The sequence below is a fragment of the Coturnix japonica genome, chromosome 11 (genome assembly GCF_054131305.1).
Source record: "Coturnix japonica strain WE chromosome 11, WE-NBRP24, whole genome shotgun sequence".
NCBI classification, from domain to species: Eukaryota; Metazoa; Chordata; class Aves; order Galliformes; family Phasianidae; genus Coturnix; species Coturnix japonica.
The window spans coordinates 15,738,894-15,762,825 of NC_140673.1; the positions used below are offsets into that span (position 1 = coordinate 15,738,894).

Genomic DNA, 23,932 nt, shown 5'->3' on the forward strand with positions numbered 1-23,932 from the left:
TTTATCACTTGATATGATATGTAAGTATTTCATCTCTACTGTCTGTTACCGTATGTTGTATCTTTTTCTTTTCTCTGCAACAGTCCCATTTTTGCCCAGGCAGTGAAGTGCTAAAGGAAGAAACCCAACAGACCTCAGCACACTGGGCTGAGAAGTAGAATCCAAAACAAAATAGATCTATCTGCTATTGGTTGTTGAGACGGACAAATCTACGCATCTGCTTTTTATACATCAGTGTCACAACAACAGTAAGTGAAGCTCATTCCATAACCAAACAAGCTGCACCTTCTTGAAAATGGAATTTAAAAACATAATCACACTGTATTTCAAATGCATTATTCTCAGGTAAGAGTCAAACAGCCGGTAATGCTTATTTGCTATGAGTTGCAGCAGAGGCACCTTCTAAGGTCCCTGCAGTTCCCTGGCTGAGGGCATACAACACAGTCACGGATTCATGTAACCTTTCTTGCTACAGATATGAAAAATGAGGAGGTTGTCCTGCACAGACTTGAGGGGAAAGGCCCACTGAACAAAGCTGCCCTCTTCCTAAGCTTACAGAAAGTTCTCTCACTCTGGAGGGTGTTGGTTTTTTGTTTCCTTCCAGAGAGCAGACTGTAGCTGCCACCAGTTTGTTCTCAGAAGTAGCCCAGGAAGTGCATTTTTCCTTCCTTAAGATTATCAGTTTTATAAGTTTCTTGCACAGCAAACTCAGCTTTACTTTGTTCAGATCAGAACAGCTATTGGACGCCCTTTTTATCAGCACCCATTTCTAGCACTCCACATAAGGTATGCACCTGCTGTTGCTTTTATTTCTGTTATTATTTCTGGATCTCTTAAAGCATGTTCATACACACTAATGCTTGCACACTCACAGACACACACATACCTCCAACACAGGCAGTTTTGCAGGAAGGAGCAGGACAGAAAGAGACCACAGTACCTACAACGTGTACCACACTTCACCGCAATCTGGACTGTTGTGTATTTGTTGTTACCGGAAGCAAGAATCTCAATGGAAACTAAAGATCATTTTGAAGCAGCGTCTCCCCACATCTACACCAAAATTAACATGGTAGTTTATCAGGTTCTTTACTGGCATAAGATGAAACAAAAAAGAAAACCCACCAAAAACCTCCAAACCAGAACCTTATTTTTAAAGGAAACTGACAATTAAGGTAATGACTTTGTTTCAGAGCAATATCTGGAATGTAGCTTTGTTGTTTCTTTTCCTTTTTTTTTTTTTTAAGAAAAACCAGCAACATTTCTAAAACCCAAACTCCATTCAGTGGTTTTCGTTTGACTTTTTATTATTTAAATACACCATACTAGAGCAAATGTCTCTGAAAATATCACAAATAAAAGATTTTTCTTCATTCAGCAAATTAGAAGTAGGTGAAAATTTCTACACAGTAGCTGCTATGAGCCTGACTTGTTTTTTTTTTCCTTTTTCTCCTTTTGTTTTTTTTTTTTTTTGCCATGGGAAGTAGCAACATTAGGACAAAAACACTTACATGCATACATACATTGTATTTTACAGAGATACAATAAAAGTGTTTGTGATAGAATATCACAAAAGCCACATCTTTCCTTTATCTCATGTTCAGTTTGATTGAAACACATTTCCTTACAACACTTAAATATACAAAGAGCAAATAGAATGTTGTTAAGGTAAAACACAGGGTACAAACTGGCCAGTGCCCTGCTAATTGTTAATGAGGGTAGAAAGCAGATTTCAATGCTTCTTTTAATTAGCTTCATTAGTCATCTTCCCCACCCGCCCCCCCAAAGATGTCCTCCGGTGGATCTTTTTTCATTTTCTCTACAGTCTCCCATTAGCCCAGGTTCATGGAGTCCTTAATGTTCATATTCAGTCATTTTAATACACCAATAAATGTGGGAAGGGCAATCAAGAATAAAGAAGGTGCAATGGCATGGAGCTGGCACTGATGCTAGCTACAAAGGTGACTTGTCTACTTGGAGACATGGGATCCATCTGTGATGAACAAAATTTGAGATGAAGGCACGCATTCTGCAATACTCTGACCTTTTAGCAGACCTGCAAGAAATAAAAATGGGTATCTTAGCTACAATACTAGATTTGAGATAGGAAACTACAACATGACTGCTTTTGTCTTTTCCTTATTCACTAATCTCTTTTTTATTAGATTACTTTCCAACTGTGACTTGATTAAGGCTTTCTACACTATCCATTCATCGTGCTAATGTTTCAACTTCAAATAGCAAAAAGCAAGCATTTTCTGCAGTATCACTACTAAGAAAAGCAGACAGTAAAGAATAAAGAGAGACGACAACAATAAATAAGTGTACTTTCTGGTAGCAAACCGTACGGTGAATAAGGTGGCTTTTCTGGGCCCCTTTTTAAAAGGGAAGAAACATTATGCCATGCCTTTGAAGAAGCTGGTAATACGATCTTATAATTGGAAGAAATAGCGTGTAAAGCAAATAAGAAGTACAGCCAATATCCTCCCAAGGCAACTTTGGTTAATATGCTGCATTGCACAAGAGCTAAATATAGATATTTCAGGATTTTTCCCCCCCATTTGAAATTCCTCATCTGGTGTGTTAGTTAATGTTACATAAACATTTTAATATATGAAGTCAAACATGTGCTCTCACACTGGTGTTAATGAATTGTGATAATTAAAAGTGTCTAAGTCGATAAAAATCTAAACTTTCCGGGACAAAATAGAAATGATCATTCATAGTCTTCAAATACAATCTGTTTGCAATTACCAAAATGAAATAATATATATGAGAATTTTATGGTTTTTAAATGACATTTTGTGCTTCCCAGGAAGTTCTTTTTCCACCCTTTCTCTAAGTTACTAAAAGCCTGAGGTCTATTAGTAACTGCAACCCCCCACTTTCAAGCTAATTAAAGTAGTAGAGGCTTGGAGGTTTAATTCCCCAGAGCTGAAGCTCAGTGTGAGAAAGGTAATTTGTCTGTCCAGAACAAAGATTAGGGAGCAGCCAGCAAGCATATTTAATAAATGAGCATCAAATATCTTCTACTATGGACACAGACAACACCAATTATGTAACTACAAGGGAATTGTTGAGTGATATGTAAACTAGAAGATTTTTCAGATCTTCTCCGAGAGATGTAATCTAACTCATACTTTATTTAAAAGTATAGGAGCTGAGGACAAGCGTTTGCTATGAACACTGCCAGCCAGAGGAGAATTTACACTTATAGTAGGTGGTAAGACTGTTGGCAAACAAGAGATGCTGCAGGAATGCTGCCACTGTCAAAAGTGCAGAGACAGCTCTCTGTGGAGGACGATACGACCCCAGCAAATAAAATGGCCCCCAGGACATCAGCGCTGAGGACTCTGCGTTGTGCTGGCAAGCAGCACCAAACTGAGGTGAAACAGTGTTGAGCTGTTTAGATTTTTCAAGTAAGTGATGAGAAATTACAGTTTCCATGTGTGGATCAAATTGGGGAGGCAAAAGGCAGGAACAGCAAACATTACTGCTTCACCTCCTTAAAAAGAAAATAAAGCACTGAAAGTTAGGCCGTGCAACCTCTTCTGCCTGCACCCGTCACCAATAAAAATATGGCTTACAAGGTAACCTGAAGACACTGCTAAGTTCCTAACTGTCACCTTCACAAACACAGCAAAAATGTGCTTTACTGCAAGAAGTACGTCTCAATCTCTTCAGCTTAATGAAAAAAACACCACCCTGTGATTATTCTGCTGTGTCTATAATCTCTAGTGGCAGAATAACCTGGAGACTGATTGATCTTTAATGTTTAATAAAGAGGATCTGTTACAGCCAACTCTGTCATAGTGGAAGAACGTTTTTAATTACTGGCCCTAAACCACGCAGCTTTCTGGAAAACATCTGTGATGTTTACATCTTCAGATTGTTAAAAAGCTAACACACAAAACACAATCTTTGTCACCTGCCCCTGCAGCCTCCATAACTGCAGACACCTGACAAACCTATGAATTACCAACTTGTCTCCTCGACTGTAATTCAGTTTACTGAAATTCAAACACTCCACAGTTCCCCTTGGAAAACCGGTAGGGGAACTTGGACCATTTCCTAGAGAGATTACATTATAAAAACAAAACAACCCTATCATCCCTCTCTCCAGTCTTCCCCAATACCTCTTTGTCTCATCCTCGACTATAGCAACATGGTAAATAGTGACAGAACTAATAAAATCCTGTTCTCAGTATCATCTCTGCATTACTTTCTACCAGGAGGCTTCAGCTGTGAGCTCTGCAGGCCCAGCCCCACTTAACCGCTTTTCCACGTTCTACGTTCCTCACCATGTCTGCTGCTTTTATTCTAACTAAATCATTTTTGTGTTTTACTAACGCATAGTAAGAAACTGATAAAACTAAACGGCAATTCAGACACCTATTTGAAGTTACATTAAACTTTACATTCGCAGCAGACGAGTGGATAAACCACTCGCTCAGAATGGTAAAGCTTTTACTGCAGTGTATAAAGATGAATGGTTTTACCCTGTATTTTAAAATGGGACACCCACAAACATTCATCTAACGGAGCAACCGTTAGCTACGCTGTATTACAGGTTTGTGTCATTAAAATTCACAACAGTATAAATCTATGAATCTTTAACTGTATTTGTACTTCCTCGAGAAGAGGCCACACGTTTTCCTCCAATCTTCATTATCTTCATTCTGCCCAACTATATGGGACTTTTGTACTCAACTCTCCCATCACCTCAATCAGCAAATTAGGCAAATAAAGAAGTCCTCGTCTCATTTTGATGTAATGAGGTTCACTGCATAAGGCCCGAAAGTATGCTTAAAATAAATCAGCTCATTTTTGCACAGAAATAAAAAGCAAACATGGATTTTGAACTGCAGCAACAAAACAAGAAAAACACGGGTCTTAAAAAGCCAGTTTGTGTTTTCTTGTGTCAATTTCTCCACTAAGGGAAAGCACTACCCGTTATTTTGCAGGGTACAGAACTGGTAAGCCAAGCATTTGTCCCAGGTTTTTTTTATCTTCCAGATTCCTATTTGCGAATAAATGTTATTTTTTGTGATCCTTACAGACATTAATGAAGTTCCTATTGTAAATCTATAAAGAATTACCAACTGAAGTGTGCACTTTTTGTTTCATTGCAATAACTCTGTGCTGTGTGATTGCCTGGGTTAATGATGAAAAAGTCAAATATACTATCAGAGCTGATGGAAAAATCTATCACCAATCTGAAATTAAAATTCATCTGTGGTCAATAAGATTTAATATCCATGCAAGTGGCGCTGTAAAGAGTAAATGAATCAATGTCATCAATACATAATCAGTATGAAATATGATGTGAATAAAATTATGTGCAAGAGTCATACATTCACTCTTTTCTGGACCAGGGTGGAATGAACAGTCTCTTAACTCAAGGTTGACAGTAATTGTTACAAATTAGGCACAGCAGTTATCAAAATGCACTCACTTGCATAGCTTTAGGACTTATTAAGGAGATTAAAATAGATTTAAAACTATCTCGTTTCAGAGTTACGGGACAACTGTTGATCAGTATTTTTTTTCTTCTTCTCTATATGATCCATGCAGTCATTATTTACTCATTTAGGTACAAACCAAGAGCCATCAGCCACAGAAATACACCATCTCCAACTGAGCTATTTGTTGTTATGGAGTGATAAGAAAACAGCACTTTTGGTTTTTAGATCTGAGTTATGGCATGGAAAACAGACGAGGAAATACTTCTGAGAGAGCACCCCAACATTCCTCCCCAACTGCAGCCTTACACTGCTTTAGCTCAGGAATCTTCCCTTCACAAAACGTTTATTTCCATACTAAAGGATGTAATTTTCCTCCCACGGAAACCTGCTCTCTTGTAGCCCTTAATTTCAAGACTGTAAAATAAAATGCTCCTCTTTGTTAAGTTTATGTTAACGTCTGCTCTCCACTCCACTTTGTACGTGAAGAGTTCAACAGCTGTACAGATACACATGCCCAAACCAAAATAAACTGACTCACTCTATATGTCATACTTAAAGGTTAGCATTTCCTCCCCATCCCCCATGCCTATGTTACTTAAGTTCGGTTACTTAATGGTCTCACTGCAAGGGTGGGAAATATCCACAATGAAACTGAAAATAAATTGATCTTCATTTAGCTCTAATAAAGCTTATTAGTAATTGTGAAGTATTCACCTTCTGGTCTGGCAGTAGTGGGTTACTCTGAAGTGAATTCAAATGGCCATTGATGAGAGCTGTAGGTCTATCATGTTCACAAAATAAACTGCCATTGATGTAGTGAAACCGATCTCCCGGGACCAGGCGATTCCGGCAGGTAGAGCATGTAAAACACTGAGAAAGGAAAGAGACAGCAAGTGAAACTACAGCACAAATTAAGTATGCCGCAGGTTTGAAAATTACACTTCAGAGACTGTGAGCACAGATGAGATATGAAGCTGCTTGGTTTCTAGCATCTCCGAACACGGCATTAGCCTTACCTGTTGGGACCACGCGGTTCATAACTCAAGTATAGTTTTACCGATTATGAGGGAACGAAGCTGCACACTGAGGGCAGCCTCATAACACATACTGCTATCTCTAGCTGCTGCTTCGCACTTCATTCATAAGCAGATGCAGATTTTTACACTACAGAAGCATGGCGGTTCTAATCGGCTAATAAAAAAAATATATGGAAAGCCTCTCACCTTCAGATGATAGACATTGCCCTGCGCCCTCATGACCAGCTCACTAGCAGGAATGGACTGTCCGCAGGCACTGCAAGCACCACTATTTCCAAATAACCTGAAACAGAGGTGATGATCATGAATAATTTAACACACAAGAGGCTCTGAGCATTTTTGCGCATCACTGCAATGGTTTATTACACAACTGTTTTAGACTTCTGACCCCTGTCTTCCAACTTGCTTACACGCTGTAATATGAAAAAGCGTAGTTTTGTCTAACAACTGGTAGCTTCACCCCACCTTGGATGTGGTTACACAGGATTTAATCAGAAATATTGACTTACACCTCTAGAAACACAAACAATTCTGTACTACACGCATTTTATCAGATTACCGGGTTCATCATAAAAAAAAAAAAGATACAATTCATGACTGGAGTTTAAATGCATTGTGTCCTTGAAATTATATGAAGAACTCTTTTGTACTTTAATCATATCTTGAGATATGAGTCATCAAAAGGGTTAAGAGGATTTGATTGTATATCTAAGAAGACATCATGCTCAGTGTATTGAAACTCCAGTAAACCTCCATCAGTGCAGAGTTTCCATTAGAAACTCTCTGCTATCCAGGTTGATATATAATGTGTATGGGTTAACCTTTTCAATCATGGTGTCAACACTTTAGATTTGCCTCTGCTCATCTCTTTCATCCTAACCTTCTCTCTCTCTTGATAATGAAATGCTTGCTCCAACTTCCCTCTATCTGCTCCTGAGTCCACAATTTAGATTACTTCATCTCTGCTAGCAACAAACTGAATGAAATTTCGATTTGAGCAGAAAGTAATTTACCGGGATCTGGACCCATTTGTCATCATATCTCTCTGGGTGTTTGCTGTATCACTGCAGTTTTCCTATGCAATCAAATGAGACCACAACATCTGCCATTGGGTTGGGGGGGCACAGGCAGCGGGGGGAGGGGGAGAGTAGGCAGAAGAGCGGTGAAGAAAAATATATACATAATTCTTCAAATCCATTTAAAGGCACAACACATCGATTCAAAATATAATACAATAATGATTATTGAGTTCTACTTTTCCTGACCGCATTAGCTAGAATTAGAAAAGCTTTATTTGCTTTCCGTGCGTCTCTCTAACATACACAAATATTTCCAAAGAGCACCACAGGCATTTCACAGTAAGAAAGGAAACCCAACTAGACGGCAGGGTCACAGACCCGCTTTTCTGCACCATGTAAAACACGGTAATAGGATTTACAAATTAGCGTATTGGTGTCATAATAAATATTAATATTTGCATCTCCTTCCTGTCCAAATAAAGTCATAAAATTTTGTTTGTGTCAACCTCGGAGACGCATTACAACAGAATACCCGTAATCTGAATGATTGCAGTGTGCCTCTGTATAGAAATAATTGCTTTGAATTTTCAGAATCTGAGCTTGCAGAGGAGGCTTGTCATGTTCAAACTACTAATTTGCTGTCGCCACTTTATTGAAAATAGCCTGTAAGTTGTTATTAAATGTATCGACTGAACGACAGAGAGAGTAGTAAAACTGCCCCTTAAGATGGCTTTTAATAGGAAGCTGAGAAACAAATTTTGCAGCAGCATCGATTTGAAGAGTTCAATCAAAACTCCATTTCAAAACTAATTAGTCTGAGATCCACGACACATTGACACGTTCTTGCACGATCACAGCGGTTACAAAGGGAAAGCTGAACTAATGCATTGTCAGGACCTCCAGCCAAAAGGACTACACTGGCTGGAAATGAAGGGTCCATTCTGAGGGCATCTTCTACAACCAGAGCAGTTCCGAGCAGTTGCGGATGCATTGAGGTTTCTTCCCAAGCCTTACGAGATGCGTTTTCCTTCCTCCATCGCTACCAGCAGTGAAGTTGGCACACAGAAAAGGTGCATGGAAGCACCGTAAGGAGGCTGCGAGACGCCACCACGTTTCTAGAACAAAGATCCCAAAATCTGGGGCACCGGGTGACGACAAGGGCACTTCATTCAGGGTGGGGAGGAAAGGCAAAGCCCTGCAGGTGAGCAGCCAGGGCCACCTGTCCTAAGAACACAAGCGGTGCCAGTGGGCACACAGCCCCCATGCGACCGCACCGCCCGCCTGAACACACGGCCCCGGAACGCTGATCTCACTGCACTACTTGTCTTCATTAAGCATTCACTTGTTATACAACGCGCTCTGACTAGCGGTGGCTGCACACCTTGAATGTCTCTGCATTTTAATACGCGGAGCCTAAACTAATTCTGAGGCTTTTCCCAGGTTTTCCCTACGCCTGTTTCCAGAACAGCTCCGCTTTGGGAGGCTGCTGCAGTTGAATCTTCCGCTGACATCCCTGAAAATTACCCGCAGTTAGAACACCTTCCAGCGCTCTGCATTATTAACTAGGACAATAAAGCTTATTTTTCCTTCTCTATTGTTATGGATGCTTTTGTTTTCTAACATCATTAAGAGGAAAAAGGTTTTATCTTTAAAAATAAATATTATTCCTCCTTACCAGTAAAGGAAGTCCACCTCAGTAACTATTCTTTACTGAGAAAGTTGTTTCACGTGGCTTCTGAGCGGCTGGAGAGCTAATTATCTAACCGGGGGGACCGTCCAGGACAGTATTTGATTTAAAAGGCTGCAGGCTTTAGGTGCTCAATTAAGTAGCTATCGGTCTCAGACTGGACTTTAATGGGCTCTTTTCTCTTTAACTGCAGCAATGGGTAGAGATACCCCAGGTCAGGCTAATTAAAGCCAGGGGACTCTTTAATTGTGATGACAGAATTGGTTTCAGTTTCCTCTTTGGGTCCTCAGTCCAAGAAGGTCATTAATATTTCAACATTTGGGCAATGCAATCAATCACAAACATCAAGAGCTTCCCTATACAGACAAGGCAGCTCTTCTACACTTAACGGCCTTTTACCGAGCCACCTTAAATTGACTGCCGTGTAGTTCCAGCCTTGCACTCCCCACATCCAAACACACACACACACACACACACACTCTCCCCTAATTTTTTGTCATAACTTTCCCAAGAGTGGGAATGAAGGCAGCAAGAAACATTCCCAGCCCAACCTTTCACCTCCTGCCGCTCAAAACGCACCATCAGTAGAAGCACATCTCATGCAACTTCTACCAACAAAACAAGGCTCCAGTTGGTTCCAAAATCGTGGAAGAAAACAGACTTAGCAGCTGCAGAACCCACACAGCACAGCCCACAGACTTACACCTGAGAGAACCGGGTGAGAAACGCACATCCAGACACACTGATCCAGAAGCCATTGGTGTTTCTGTACATTCCCCACATTTAATCTAAATTCTGCAACAGCGATATTAAATATAACAAAGAAAGGCAACACAGAAACCAGCCTGGAGCCAAGTCCATTAAAGGTACTTCAGAATAACTGGAGACCAAGCACCTTAAAAGCACCAGAAGCTATTGATACTTAAAAGGGGGGCTGTGCATAATGGCAAGTGCTGCATTAGAGAAGGGGAAAAAAAAAAAAAAAAAACACAGCCAAATTACGCTTGGTTAATTCAGAGTAACAGATCTGCCCCCAAGTGAATTGGAGGCCTTGAATTAATTCTGTTATGACAAATCAAGATAAACGTTCCCCCTAAATTGCATGCGATTTAATTAATTTTTGAGATCCTGGGTTTTTTTTTTTTTTCCTAGCTAATAGTTCACATGCTCCTGCGCTGTCATTGTGCTTGAGTGGGCAGACTTCAAAGTGATATTAAATAACCAACTATTAGATTTACCTAGCACGTCCTATTGGAAAAGTGCCATTTAATTACCTAGCCTGTTCAATTAAAGGGACAGCATTCCCCGAATATAGCAGCTTGTCGCTGATTACCAGCGAAATGAACTCGCTTCTTGGCGGTCCCCTCCCCGGTCCAGCTCAGCCCTGCGGCCGCCCCGGTCCCCCCGCACCCCGGGCCGCTCAGGGGCCGGCAGCGCCGCGCCCACGGCACGCTCCGGGCGGGCGGGGAGGGGCCGGGCCGCGGGCGCTGCCCCTTTAAGACGCGGTCGGGCAGCACACTCCCCCCCCCCCCCCGCCTCCCCTTCCCTTCCTTCGCCTTCCCCACCACTCCCTGCTCTCTCTTAGAGGCCAATTTCGTTAATTAAATGTTTTGTTTGCGACGCGGCTCTCATTCATTTCGGACACGTCATTCCGAGCAGATCTAAGCCAAGGACCAGATCTCATTAGATAAAACCTATCAGAACTAAGAGAAAATGGAGGAGACACTAATTAAAGCTTTTAATTGTGCGGACCGGCTGCCACGCCGCCGCTCTATCTGCCATCTCGGGCCGGGAGGGCCGCCCCCGCTCCTTCCCCGGCGCTCGGGGCCCTCCGCGGGGCTGCGCCGCCCCCAACGCTGGGGCGGGGAGCGACGAGCGCAGGGACGGCACCGGGAGCCAGACGCGCCCCGAGCCCCTTCCGCACGGCGGCACGGCAGCCCCTCACGACCGCGCCCGGCACGGCCACCAGGGGAACCCGGTACCGGGGGATCCGGCCCCGGCGGAGCAGAGCCCGCACGAGCGGCGCCGTGCCCGCACCCCGCGGGAGGGCTATGGGGGAAGCGCCGCCGGCCCTGCCCCGCCCCGGGCACGCACGGCCCGGTCAAGTTCCAGCAAGCGTGTGCTGAGGCGTGTTTGCAGGCAGATGGCACGGATCTAAGGGAAGGAGGGCGATACAACGAGGAGATCAATTCAAATCCCTCATCTGATAAAGCATCCTATTTATAACCGCCTACATTAAAATAAACGAGTATTAATTTTTGGCAACGCGAAACCAGGGGGTTGCGATAAGCCTGCCTGAACTTGCCTCTGGGACACGGTGGACACATCTTCTCCCTTTAATTAGGAGCAATCAGACACAGGTTTGTTTGATGGTGCTGCTGAGTGATGGATCTGCGCCACTCTGCAGCCCAACAGCAGTGTCAATTCCTCCACTTCAAACGAGGCTCCTTCCCAGCACCACCGTTCTGCTCTATTTAATTACCATTCGGCATGCTGCTCAGGACGATGACCAAAAAGAGCACTGCTGACCACCTCCGTGTGCCAACTGCCTATAGCGTTTCCCTCTAACACCCCAAGAAGCAAAGGCTCCCATTGCTCAAAGACACAGCGCTGCAGCCCTGCCCCATGGGCAGCAGGTCAGGGCTGTGCATTGGCCCCATCCCATCCCACCAAGGTGCCTCCACGCACACTCAGCCTCCACCAGCGGTCAGGTTCTACAGCATAAACAAACTCACAGGGTTTTCTGGCCGGGCACATTTGCAGAAAGGAAGAAAAAAAAACAAAAGTGGAACTTTTCAGCCATTGGGGAAAAGAAAAACCCAAGTTAACTCCTGACATTTACTGTAAATGAGAAGCCAGAAGCCTTTAAACAAAACACGATTTGTTTTAGCCAGGCGTTCCTGCTGCACCGGGACAGTGTGGGGCTTTTTTTTGTTGTTTTTTTTAATTACTGAATGTTGAAATTGAACACCTCCTTAAAGCATTCATGTGCATCAGCCTATCGAGCCATTTACTCAAATTAAATGTGTAATCCTTCAAAATGCCTCCTTTTAAATTAATGAGTTTAAGTAGCTTGAGTTCACCTGAAAAGATCGTACGGGCACCTGACCTCACGAATTCCTCTATTAATTATATTGGAAACCCATTGGAAGGGCCAACCTCCCTGTACCCCAACAGATGTGGGATTAGCGGGGCTTAGTTCCCCCTTCACAACTCCGCAGTGTTTAACGCCAACAGCTTCGGAAAAGAAAGCGGTAAGGAGGGGGACTGGGAGCGCAGCCCTCCCCTCCGTCCCCTCCATTTCCATGCTGGAAGTTGGGAGCTGCTCCGCAGAGCCCAGAGCAGCTCCTTCGCTAGGAGAAGGGAGAATGACTCATTCTGTTTCCACTCGGAGGAGTTTAAAGGTGCTTATGTAAATATCATAATTAATCAGATACTAGAGGCAGGCGCTTCATTACCGAGCACCTCTGCCACCGCCTTATTTAAGCCCTACGATTTTAACGTTTACCGCTCAGATACGCACACTTCTCCTTCAGCACTACAACAAAGCAGATTCATTTAGCTCTCTGATTGCTGTTTATTTTTAGTCGGGACCCGCTCAGTGCTGACGAACCACCACAAAGTCCCAGCCACGTTCCACCCTTGGCCCTTCCCCGCAGCCGGGTGAGGGCTGCGTGCGGCTCACCTGATGTAGTCGTTTCTGCAGAGGATCATGCCGCTCTTGGTGTAGCAGGACGTGCCGATGTCCCCGAGCTGGGCCTGGCAGCAGGAGCACTTGAGGCAGCGGCTGTGCCAGTAGCTGTCCATGGCGTAGAGCAGGAAGCGGTCGGCGATCTTCCCCCCGCAGCCGGCGCACCTCTTCCACGAGAGGGAGCCCGCCGTCACCGGGGGCGGCTGCGAGCTGCCGCCGGGGTTCACCATGGCCTGCGGGAGAGCGGCGGGGTCAGGGGCGGCTCGGGCCGGGCAGCGCCCGCAGCGCTCGTAGCCCGGCCCCGGCTGTCCCGGCTGCGTTTGGCTCGCGGGGAAAGAAAGAAGCGTGCGAGGAGTGGGGAAAAAGAAAGTTGCTGAACTGGTTTGTCAGTGCGGAGTCCCCGGGCCCGGCAGGCAGGGGCAGGGGGCTGCCCGCAGTCGGGCCTATTCAGTTCGGAGACACGAAAGCAGCCAGAGAAAGCGCTCCGGGCTGAGGACGCTGCCCCAAGAACGGATCGCTGAACTTTGGGCCGCCCGCTAACTTCCTACCCGAGCACACCCAACTTCTGTCTCCCTAATCTGCCCTCGATCGGCGGCTTAATGCTAAAGCCCTGCTACTCCCAGGGGGAAAAAAGAAACAAAACACCAAAAAAAAAAAGTTTCCCGAGTGCAGGGGAGCAGCGCAGTTCCTCCCCACCGGGGCCGGGCCGCCCGCAGGACCGGCAGCGAAGGGCAGTCCCCACTTTCTAACGACCGCTCTGCGCAAGAAGGACAACTGGGAGATGGCACAGGAATCAATTCATAAAGCTTACTCTAAACCGATTAGTTCGCTGCCTTCAGCGCGGAGCCCGACGAGCCTCCGGCTCTGCCCGCCCCGCCGCCTTTGTCCCCGCGTTGGCCCGGGGCAGCGCCCGCACCCCGCTCTGCCCCCGGCCCGGCCCCGGAGGTGCGCGCAGAGACCGCACAATAAAGCGGAGAACTGCACCAATTAAGCTGTAACAAAACCCCGAGACTTTGGAAAGAAAAACCACTCTAAAAGCCATTAGCATCGCATTTATCCGAACGCATCATATACCTTTATGTAAATTGATTTCTGATGCATTTGCTCAGGAATTGCCTTTTGTTACAGTTTCCAGCTACAGCCCAAATGAATCTGCATTTCCTGCTCCGAGCCCTCGCGCCGTCTCCTGCGCCTTAAATCACTTCGGGTTTCTTAAAAGAAAGAACCGGCCTCGGTGCCACCACCTCAGCCCGGCTTTGTCGGAGGCGAATATCTATCAAATGGGAAACGCCGCGCCGAGAACAGCATCCAGTAACCCCATTAAGCTAAAGCTCTTAAGGACAAGCAATACCCTAATGCTGATTAAATCTAAAAAGATGAATCAAGAGGACTGACCAGAAAGTGACTCCCCTGATAACTAAGGACGGGCCCTCATCAAGTTTCATTTGGAGTCGGGGGGGAAAAGCTTTTAACTTAAATAGGCGCACTCCGGTAATTACACGGGCCGGAGCGCGGTCCGGGCTGCGGGCGGGGAAGCGGGCGGCCCCCCCGGCGCTTTTTTAATGGAGACCGAGGGAGGGACGCGCGGAGAGCTGGCAATTTGTAGGACGAAAATGGATGCTTAATTCACGTCTCGGTTTTAATTAGGTGATTCACCGGATTTCTCCCGGATCGAAACAAAAGGCCGTGCGGGGGGCAGGAAGGGGACTGCCGAGGAGAGGCAGCGGCTCACTTTGATCTCTCCTGCCGCTGTTTCGGAGCGGTGTTTACTACGGGGACGCGGGGCCCGAGCCTTCCCGGTCCCTCCGCCCGCGGCCGCCGGAGCCCTTCCCCGGCCCCTCCCGGCTCTTCCCCACCGCGGGCGCGGGGCGGCGGCGGCGGCCGCGCTTTGTACGCGGGGACGGTGACGACGCCGGGGCCGGTTCTCCCCCCATACGCACACACCACCACCGCCACCGCCACCGCCACACACCCACCGCCCGCCGGGCCCTGCGGTAGCGCGGGACCGCTTACCTGCTGCTTCCCCTCGGTGGTGCGCGGGGCCGGGCAGCGCCGCTCGGGGGCACCGCGGAGGTTTCCTCGCCGCGAACCGAGCGCGGCGCCCGCCGCTCGCGCGCCCTTCGGCAGCCCCCGCTCCGGGCCGGACGAACGCGGAGCCGGCGCCGAGGGGCGCCCGCCGCCCTCCGGCCCCGCGGAGCCGCACGCGCAGGGGCCGCCGCCGCCGCCGCAAGTTTGGCGCCGCGGCCGCACTTCGCGCCGCTCCCCCCGCCCCCACCTCCGCCCCTCCGCCGGGCTCCGGAGGCGGCCGAGCTCCCGCGGCGCGGAGCCGAGCGGCCGCGGCCCCGCCGAGCGCTGCGAGCGGAGGAACGGAGAGCGGGGCGGAGGCGGCGGCGCAGAGAGCGGAGCGGGGCCCGGGGGGCGCGCGTGTCCCTGCGCGATGCGAGCGGGCCCGCGTGCTGCGCGGCCGCTGCCCCTCACTCACACATGTGTTACTGACAGAGCAGAATCCCAACTACACTCCGGCCCGGCCCCGCCGCCCGCCCGCCGCAGCCAATCCGCCCCCGGCTTGTTCAGGCGGAATAATAAAACCTGCCAATCCCGGAGAAGACAAAGGAATGAGTGAAAGAGGAGGAAAAAAAAAAAAAAAAAAAAAAAAAAAAAAAAAGAGAGCGAGGGAGAGAAGGGGGGGGCAGAGAGGAGGAGGGGAATGGAGGGGAAGGAGGGAGTCAGGTGGGAAGCGGCGCCCGCCGCCCCCGCCCGGCGCTGCGGAGCGGCGGCCGAGGGCAACGAGCTGCCGGCGGCGGTGGCGGCACCGCGCCCCGCTCCGCTCGCGGCCACCAGTTGAGAAAGTTGCCGGCTCCCGCCCCGAGCGGCGGCACGCGGCTGAGCGCTGCGGCACCGGCCCTCGTGGCGCCCTCTGGGCACGGCGCGTCGCGCTGCCCGCGGCCCGATCCTCAGCCACTGCGCCGGGAGGGCTCCGCGTCCCGCGTTGGGGTCGGAGCCGCGTGGGTCTCTGCCGGGAGGACGGCACCCCCCGCACCCTGACCACAGCCAGCGGCTGGCAATCGGTGCCGGGGTACGGCCCGCGGCAAGCAGCGCCCTACGAGGGTCACGGCGCTGCCCGGACGGCGCTCGGTGCGCGGCGGAACGCGGCTGCGTTGCTGAGATGGGAGCCCGGGGCTGGCGGCGAATCAGAAGTAACGCTCAGTAGGGACGCGTAGAAGTGGAACAGAGATGTACTAACGGCTTCTGAGGCCTAAGTGTGCCGTGCAAGGCGTGAGTGAGCGTATCCAGGTGAAAAAGACCCTCAAAACGTTAAAAGTGCCCTTAATCACGAGGCGCTGTCCCGGCCACTCGGCACACACGGCTGTGTGCGGACACGAGCAGCCGGCTCCTGCCCGGCACCGACGTGCAGAGAGTGTGCAGGGTCCGTCACACAGAGCACACGATGCGCACAACACAGGGCCGAGATATCGCACATCTGTGATAGAACCGAACTGCGCACAGAGCTGGTTCCCGCTGCCGGGCAGGACGGCAGGGCGCGGTGAGACGTGACCCAGCTGCGGGTGGCTGCAGCGCTCGGGTTCTGCTGTCGCCGTGCCCAGCACTCGGTACCCGCCTGGTGACCCGACGGCACCGTTGTGTGCGGCCGCTGCTGCAGGGTCAGCGTAACGCCTCTGACCCTGCTGAGGGCCGGGGCACTTCGGCACAGGTGCGTGGAACTTCAGCAGGCTGTATTTCCCTGCAGGCAGCAGCAGCACAGCACCTTTCCTGCAGGCCGGCCGGCAGCGCAGCTCTGCAATCACAGCCCAGGTGTGCTTGAACCACACCGCCACCTGTGGGCCTCCGCTGTGCCTGCACCCCGAGCAGCGCCGGACGAGCAGCAGGGAGTCCGGGAACCGCACAACATCGGAATAGGAATAAAAAAGAAAGTCTAGCTAAAAAAATACAGAAATTGGGAAAAACAGGATATCAGATATACGTTTTGTTTTCTTATAAAGCCAGCAAGGTATCGAAACTTGAGTAGCGTCAGAGGTATTTTTAGAGGAAATACACATTTAAGGGAAAAGCCCATTTCTGTCTCTCTCCATCAGCTGGATTAGGTTCAGGATCGGTGCTGAAGCAGCCGGGAGCTACCGGGGGGGAGGAGCAGTGGTGGCCAGAAGTGATGTGTTTTTTTTAATCACAGGTCTATGAGGTACATCATCTGGATGTAATCCCCATGTATATATTACATTTAAACACACTCAGCAGTTTCAGATTTGGTATTTAGGATCTGTTACAGTTTAAAATATATAAAGTAACGAGGCACGCTACAGATAATCAACTGTCACCGACAGCCAAGAGCACAGAACGGAGCAAATGCCAAGCTAAAATAAAATCCGAGTTGCCTAATTATCTGAGCTCTAATGGCTGGAAGCTACCAAACACAGCTCTGGAAGAGCCATTGGGACCTCTCCTCACTGGGAAAGATATTCTCCCAAGAAACTCTGCCATCGGCACTGAACTGTTTACTCATCTTAAAACCGATAGTGTGGTACAAAAAAAAAAAGGGATTTACCTTCTGAAGGAGCAGGACTTTAAATGGTTTAATGGCGTTTCCCGAATTGCGCCACAGCGCTCATCTCTTCTGCTGAAATCTAATCTTCACTAATTTTTGTGATTAATTTTAACAGAAGAAACCTTACCAGACAGCATTTTGCACAGCAATATTTTTCTAATTTTTCTTTTGTGCAGCATCTGTTGTTGCTGTGCTGTCATCTTCGTTATGTTTTTCATTGTCTATGTGCCATAATGTAATTAGTTAGTTCAACATCATCTGTGCTATTAGATGAGATGTTTCTATGGTAAGTTAGCATAGTTCTGCGTAATTGGTAGATTTCAGCAGTAGGCATGAATGTATCCATCAACTTTAGGTCGATTTGAGTCCGCAAGATTTAAATTCACTTGGCATACATTACCCTCGAAGACTGTTAATTTTGGCTGAATGGATAAAAAAACACAATGCAGAAGAAAATCTGGCTGCTTATCTCGCGTGCTGTTGGAGTCAGGGAAAGGAAGGCGCAAAATTGCTGGTGTAGCAGTTGCAAACTAAATGTCTGGAAAACGTGACAGGCTGTGATCCAAATCCTTCACTCACCTCATCACACCCAGAGGTAGCAGGTAGTCCAGCATTCATCGGGGTTCTCTCTCCATTCATGAAAGGAGCTCTGCTTCTCTCCTAAATATACTGCATTCCTATGGGATCTCAGTTGTCTTTTCCCGTTCTCATTAGAGAGAGATGTTGAGGCTGCTGCTTTGTCTTGAGGTCCTCCACATCACACTGCTAGGCTTTGTGTCCTGAATGCTACATCTTTAGAACAAACAATTAGACTGAAACCCTCTTACCCCATTCTCTTTGGAAACAGCCGGGAAAAATCAACAAACATTTCCTAGCTTGAAGTAATGCTGAGGGTCTTAAACAATTTAAAAACGTGACCAAATTAAGTGTTTTGGTCAAATATTCAATGACAGGGGAGAGCACGCACCCTCACAGAAGTGAGGAAGCACCCTGGATATCCTGACTCTCAGCATTCTTTTCCGAACAGCAGACTGTGCTGTCTGCCCCACAGAGAAAGATAACTCACTCCTAGAAACATACGTATCAATTCTGACTTGCTTATAAATACATGAGTAACTTTATTTACAGGAACCCAGTACCGTGGAAGTAATTAGTAAGCATGACTCACTTAGGTAAGGGCTTTTATCATCACTGTATCCATAACTTAGGACAGGAGCCAAATAATATAAATGTCAGTAACTATAGATATATACTTATATTAACAATGAAGTCCACTCTAGGAAGAGCTAAGACTATATTTGTAATGACCTCATACAGCTAAAATTACGTTCACTGATTTGTCCTGAGCACATCCCTACGGGAAGAACTGACAGAACTGCCACGAGCCACCAGCAGCAGAAAGTCCTGAAGCTGACTTCTGTAACTGAAGTCAAAGACATCAGTTTGATCTTACACAGAATTCATGTTTTACACCAGAAGTCTTTATGTGCCACCAGAATGTAATATGTAATAATATGTTCATCATACAAAACAACCTTAAATTTGAAAGAGGACTTTAAATTCCATAGTCTATCAAGGCATTTTTAAAGTAAACCAGTTAAATTATTTCAATTTTCCTAAATGGACACTGGCAATTGATTTCCAGGATTACAGTCTGTAAGATGATATATTGTCATTCGTATAAACACAAATATATTCACCATTCAGATATTGCCACCTTTAACACAAAAAACCCATGCCGTACTTCTGCAAATACTTCAGAATGTACATTCTTGTGGAACTTATCCTTCAGAGGAAAAGAATGTTTTCTCCACAGATATTTTTATAGCGCTTGCACTAACATGCTGCCTCTGCCATAATAAATGGACAGATTACAGGATGGGACAGCAGAGTCTGGTGCTGTTTGAAAGCCTAAATCATAGATAAAAGCAGCCACTGAACTACCGTAAACTTAAAGAACAACAAAAAAAAAGATCAACGGGATAAGAATTTAAAAAATAAATGAAACAGGCTGGTTCAGTGGACTGAAATGTTCAAACCTGAAGCGGAGAGGTACACATTAATGCTTCTGAGCATACATCATGTTTTATAACAGTATGCTTTTGTTAAGACACCACCACATCTTTTCAGTCAGAACTCACTTCAGAAAGTTCCAGCAGAGAAAATCAACTTGTCTTCTCTTCTGTCTGAGATAAGAAATCATCAAAACGTATTAAATGTTTTCCACTCAGGGCCGACTTCTTCCTTTCTTGCAGCCATTTTTAAGATTTCATTTGTCAAAAGAGCATTTTTTTTTTCAACATCGTAGCTGTACTTTGGTGTGGTTTCCAAAAAGAGTCCTACACAGAATTTAGTTAAAACAACGCTCTGGAATAATTTGCGACAATGAAAAATAGAAATGTAACTCCAGTCCTTATTAATTGTTTAATTAATTAGCCAAGAACATTTACAACACTCAAAAGGAAGTAGTTTAATGCCCAATTGAATGAACAGCATGCTCAATGTTTTTGGTGGCATTACCTGCATGTAATACCTTAATAACTGCACTGGAAGACTTTTTAAAGACCTGGACATGTTTGCATATCCTGTCATTAGAACATCTGCCTGTTACAAGTGCATCCAGGAAGCGAGTTTCTTACTGTGACACACTGCCATGGAGGAGTGCGACTGGTATCCTTGTGAAGGTCCCATGACCTCTGGATGAGGCGATCATTTACAGAAGGGATCCACGGCCAATATCTTCACCGTGTATTTTGCTTGTCACAACTGACCTGGGCTCCAGGGAAGGAATGGAGGAGGGTTCACTTGAGCCATTTTCTCTCTGTGTCTTCAGAGGAAGTCCACAACTTCAGAGTTTCCAAGGATTTTGGTGTATGTGATTGATGGGAAGGAGCAGTTTCTGCTAATATATCTGGATGTTTACAGTGATTGTTTCTGATAGAAATGTTGACACTAGCTATTGTTTCAAAGAGCTGGGGGAAAATAAGGTATAGAATGAGATCTGAAAAGCATATATTAAAGGGATCTCTTGTTGAAGTTGTCTTTTTAATTTAAGGGCTAGCAGCATAGTATAAGGAAATTGAAGGTTACAAAAGTAAAGAAGAGAAGCAGTCTGGTGACTTGTGTGTGGCAGAATTGCCTCTATTGCGTTTGATTTGAAATTTACATAGATGCCAGTAGTTATGACACAACTGTCACTTTTAGTTCACTTAACTGGACATGAAACAATAATGACAAACAATCAGAATGACAGTTCTTCTATTCTGCAGTTAGGTTCTTCATATCTCAATTTTGCAACATTCCTTCTGTTGACTCTGCCAGACAAATGTGCTTCTGTTACTATGATTTCTCTGTTTGACTCCGTGCAGCCTTTCAGGAAGAACTGTGCAAGTTTCTAAGCTTTCTATTCAGCTTCTTTGTTATGCCATTTATCAAAGCAAGGGCTTCTCAGTAACAATTTTTAACATTAACTCTTTGAGAGTTATTTTGCTGATGCAATCCATTATTTAAAAACATTTTCTTGCATACAAATATTGCATTATTTTTCATATGAAAATATAGCTCTCTACTTTTCTAAAGTTGTTTTTCAGAGTTGGAGTGACTGCTATACTCCACAACCATAACTCTTTTTATCATTCTGGTATAATTCAGTAGCTTTTGCTGTCTTATAAACAATCTTACAATTAAGAGCTAATGTTAATGGAATAGATTGTTGTCATAGGATAATGGTTTCCTGCTGCTAGATAAATGCTGTGGCAATGCTAGGACATCTATTGAAAGTAATAGCAAAGACAAAGCTCGGAGATTTATTTTTAAAGCAGGTGCCATGGATCCAGTGACACCATTCTGTTACGATTGTTTTATTTCTGTTTTACTAAAAGACTGATGAAGATGGAAGCGTTCTGCCTGATGTATGAGAGTGCAGCAAAGTGACAGTGGCTCATTTCACTGTTCCTGAACAAGCTGCACTGCACTTGGCTCACAGAGAGATTTATTGTGCAGCTCACCCAATCAGAAAGCAGCTTATCCATTAACTACAGCTTTAAAATATGTTGTATTTCTATGAACAAGATGGGGCTTGATGCTTTCTCTCACTGAAGCAGTTAGACATAGTTTACAGAGGAGGAAGAAAATGCGGCCCTACAGGACCTGTCCCTCAGCATATCCAGAAGCCCCTCTGCACCACAGGCATGGCACAAGGAAATCTCTCTGTAGCATGCTCCTCTCATCCCAAATTAAAGGTTCTTTGTCTCCCTTCTCCTGCAGCAAAGATTGTTGCCTCAGCATTAGCAGAGCAGAAGTGGCAGCAGAATCAACCAGCTTAATGTTTCTTCTGTCTTTGAGTTCACAGGATATCAAAGTTTTGTAAAATATGCCCTCTTCCTTTTCTAATACTTTTTAAACTGCTCACCCTTCACTTCACATGAATTCTCTGACAGAGAACTATGAAAAGCAAAGCTTCTAGAGTCCCAGACTTTCTATCTGCTCTTGTGTAACTGCAATAAAATAGCTACATTACCCCAAGTGTCCACCTCTCACAGAACAGGAGCAGGTTGCCAGAAGGGCGTGGAATCCACACAATTTAACTTCCAGGCTTTCTCTGGACAGATATGCCCCAGAAACTCAACTTAGACCTCTAAATATCTTTTGTCTTTTCCTTCGAACTATAGAGCACCTATTCCAAGCAGCGCTGTTCTAGCTATGACAGTTTAAAGATATCCCACAAGTAATAAAAAATGGAATCCTTTCCCACAGACTCTGATCATTCCAAAACATCATTAAAGTTATGTTGTAAGACAGTATAATGACTTTATATGACCATAATGTCCCTGCTAGGATTTCCTTAGAAAACAAACTAATTATATCATTAAAGCCCACAGACCTTGATATCAAACCAGCAATTCACTGTTCCAAGGACTTACTCTGTATCTCTCGCAGCACAGCACTGAATTAACTTCTAGGCCAGAGCTTGAAAGCAGTGAGCAACTTTAACCTTACAGGAGAAGCCTGTAATCCAGACAGGATGAATCCTGGCAACTGTGAGGTGCATGAGGTCATCTGAAGAGCACATGGGTTACAGAGCTCCAGTGAACGCATACTCTTCCAACTGGATCCCCATGGCTGCAATGTATCAGACTTCATTTGCTCATGCACATGCCTCCCAGCAGCAGCCTCCTATCTGAAATTTAGGATTCACAGGAAAGTTAGAGGACACAGAGAATTTCCACATCTTTAAAACATTGTTGTTACTCATCTAAGTGAGTATTGTAAAGTCCTATGATTTTATCCAAATATTTGCTGTATCTATTTAAAGTTGCAACTCTGGAATCATGCTCTTTTATACAAATCTGCTTTCAGTTTTTTTCTAATAGGAATTTTGAGTTTTCCTGGTTAGGTAAAAACATTAACTCTAAAGGATCAGCCAGAAACAAATAGAAAGTTTTTTTTTTCTCATTTATTTGAAAGTTGACTCTTCATTTGACATAATGTCAAAGTAATAGTGAGGAGCTGTGAGTTTCTGCATGTTGAGGGTTGCTAGTACAGTACAAGCAGATATCTTCCCACCACATACAGAACCTGCTCAGGGAATCCTTCTCAATTCGAGTAATTATTAGACCAGCTTTGTTGATGGGCTACTCCACATCACACAGGACTGTATAGAATCAATCAATACTTAACATCCTTACTATGGGGGACAGAATTCCCCGCATCAGGTATCCTATCTTAAAGCAAATCCTGAGCCTCTTGCTCAGGACTATGATGCTCAGACAAGGAGCCTCTTGCTCCTCTGACTATGGCTGTGTATGTCCTGGCTGGATCTGGCCCAGACACTTTATTTTCTAGTGTATGAGATGATTAATTATGTGGTTTCTTTCTGTTTGTCTGATAGACTCTGAGGTAAGAGAGTGATGGTTGCTTAGTGCACTATTATTAAAAAGCTGCTTTTCATAGCCCTGAACAGGCTTGAGTTGTGTGCTACAACTAATCATAAAGCTGCTTACTTGGAAATGTAATGCTTGTTAATACTATACTGTACTTTTATAAGTAAACTCATTTTTGATTGGCTAGCATTTAACTATAATCAGTAATTAAGGGTCAGCCATCCAGTAAACTCATTAGTTTACACCAATTACATTTGGTATAGTAACTAATGATTCCATGGATCAAGCCATTTACTTCTAAGCTTTCAAAGTATAATTATTGTGTAAATCAGATAGAGTGTAAATCTTTTCCATACGTTTCAGTTGGTAATTGAGAAATAAAATGGTTTCCAAATGTATTCTCTGTCCAGTTTTTGTTCTGCAGTAGATCTCTCGGGGGACTCTTTAAAGTATATGGAAAAGGTGATGTCAACAGCAGTGTACGCTGGGCAAACTGAGACAGGATTAATTAATAGAGATGAAAGAGAAAAGCCAGCCCCTTGCAAATTGTGGTCCAGGCCTCAACTTGGACATCACACCTTAAATGACAG

At 45.5% G+C, this 23,932-nt stretch overlaps 1 protein-coding gene and 1 long non-coding RNA gene across 13 annotated transcripts in view; one reads left to right on the forward strand and one right to left on the reverse strand.

Moving 5' to 3' along the window:
• Nucleotides 1–6,152, forward strand: part of LOC107317510 (uncharacterized) — a 477,215-nt gene extending 471,063 nt beyond the window's left edge. For 3 of the 5 annotated variants that reach the window (XR_014932773.1, XR_014932775.1, XR_014932774.1), the window contains one exon: nt 84–1,516. This is a non-coding gene — a long non-coding RNA (uncharacterized LOC107317510). Of the gene's footprint in view, nt 1–83; nt 1,517–3,152 lie in introns of those variants that run through there. The other 2 variants (XR_014932772.1, XR_014932776.1) reach the window with 2 other exon arrangements.
• Nucleotides 1,287–22,517, reverse strand: LMO4 (LIM domain only 4). Of its 8 annotated transcripts, none has more exons than XM_085511446.1 (5): nt 18,040–18,203; nt 12,894–13,132; nt 6,689–6,785; nt 6,180–6,335; nt 1,287–2,056 (listed from the first exon to the last, which is right to left on the reverse strand). In XM_085511446.1, the coding sequence occupies exons 1-5, from the start codon at nt 18,097–18,099 to the stop codon at nt 2,048–2,050; spliced, it is 561 nt and encodes a 186-aa protein (XP_085367572.1). In that variant the 5' UTR covers nt 18,100–18,203; the 3' UTR covers nt 1,287–2,047. The 8 variants fall into 8 exon arrangements, with proteins under 8 accessions (XP_085367572.1, XP_015725809.1, XP_085367575.1 ...); XM_015870323.3 differs by lacking the exon at nt 18,040–18,203 and adding an exon at nt 14,913–15,045; XM_085511449.1 differs by lacking the exon at nt 18,040–18,203 and adding an exon at nt 13,974–14,655.
• Between the last annotated feature and the right edge of the window lie 1,415 nt (nt 22,518–23,932).

What these genes read in the sequence shown, in the direction of transcription:
- LMO4 (XM_085511444.1), bottom strand. Translation starts at nt 18,099, where the DNA reads ATGAATGGAGAGAGAACCCCGATGAATGCTGGACTACCTGCTACCTCT. An exon ending in TGCAGAAACGACTACATCAG is followed by an intron (nt 6,786 to 12,893) that starts GTGAGCCGCACG and finishes CCTCTGTTTCAG; the next exon opens with GTTATTTGGAAATAGTGGTG. An exon ending in GCAATGTCTATCATCTGAAG is followed by an intron (nt 6,336 to 6,688) that starts GTGAGAGGCTTT and finishes TTCCTTTCTCAG; the next exon opens with TGTTTTACATGCTCTACCTG.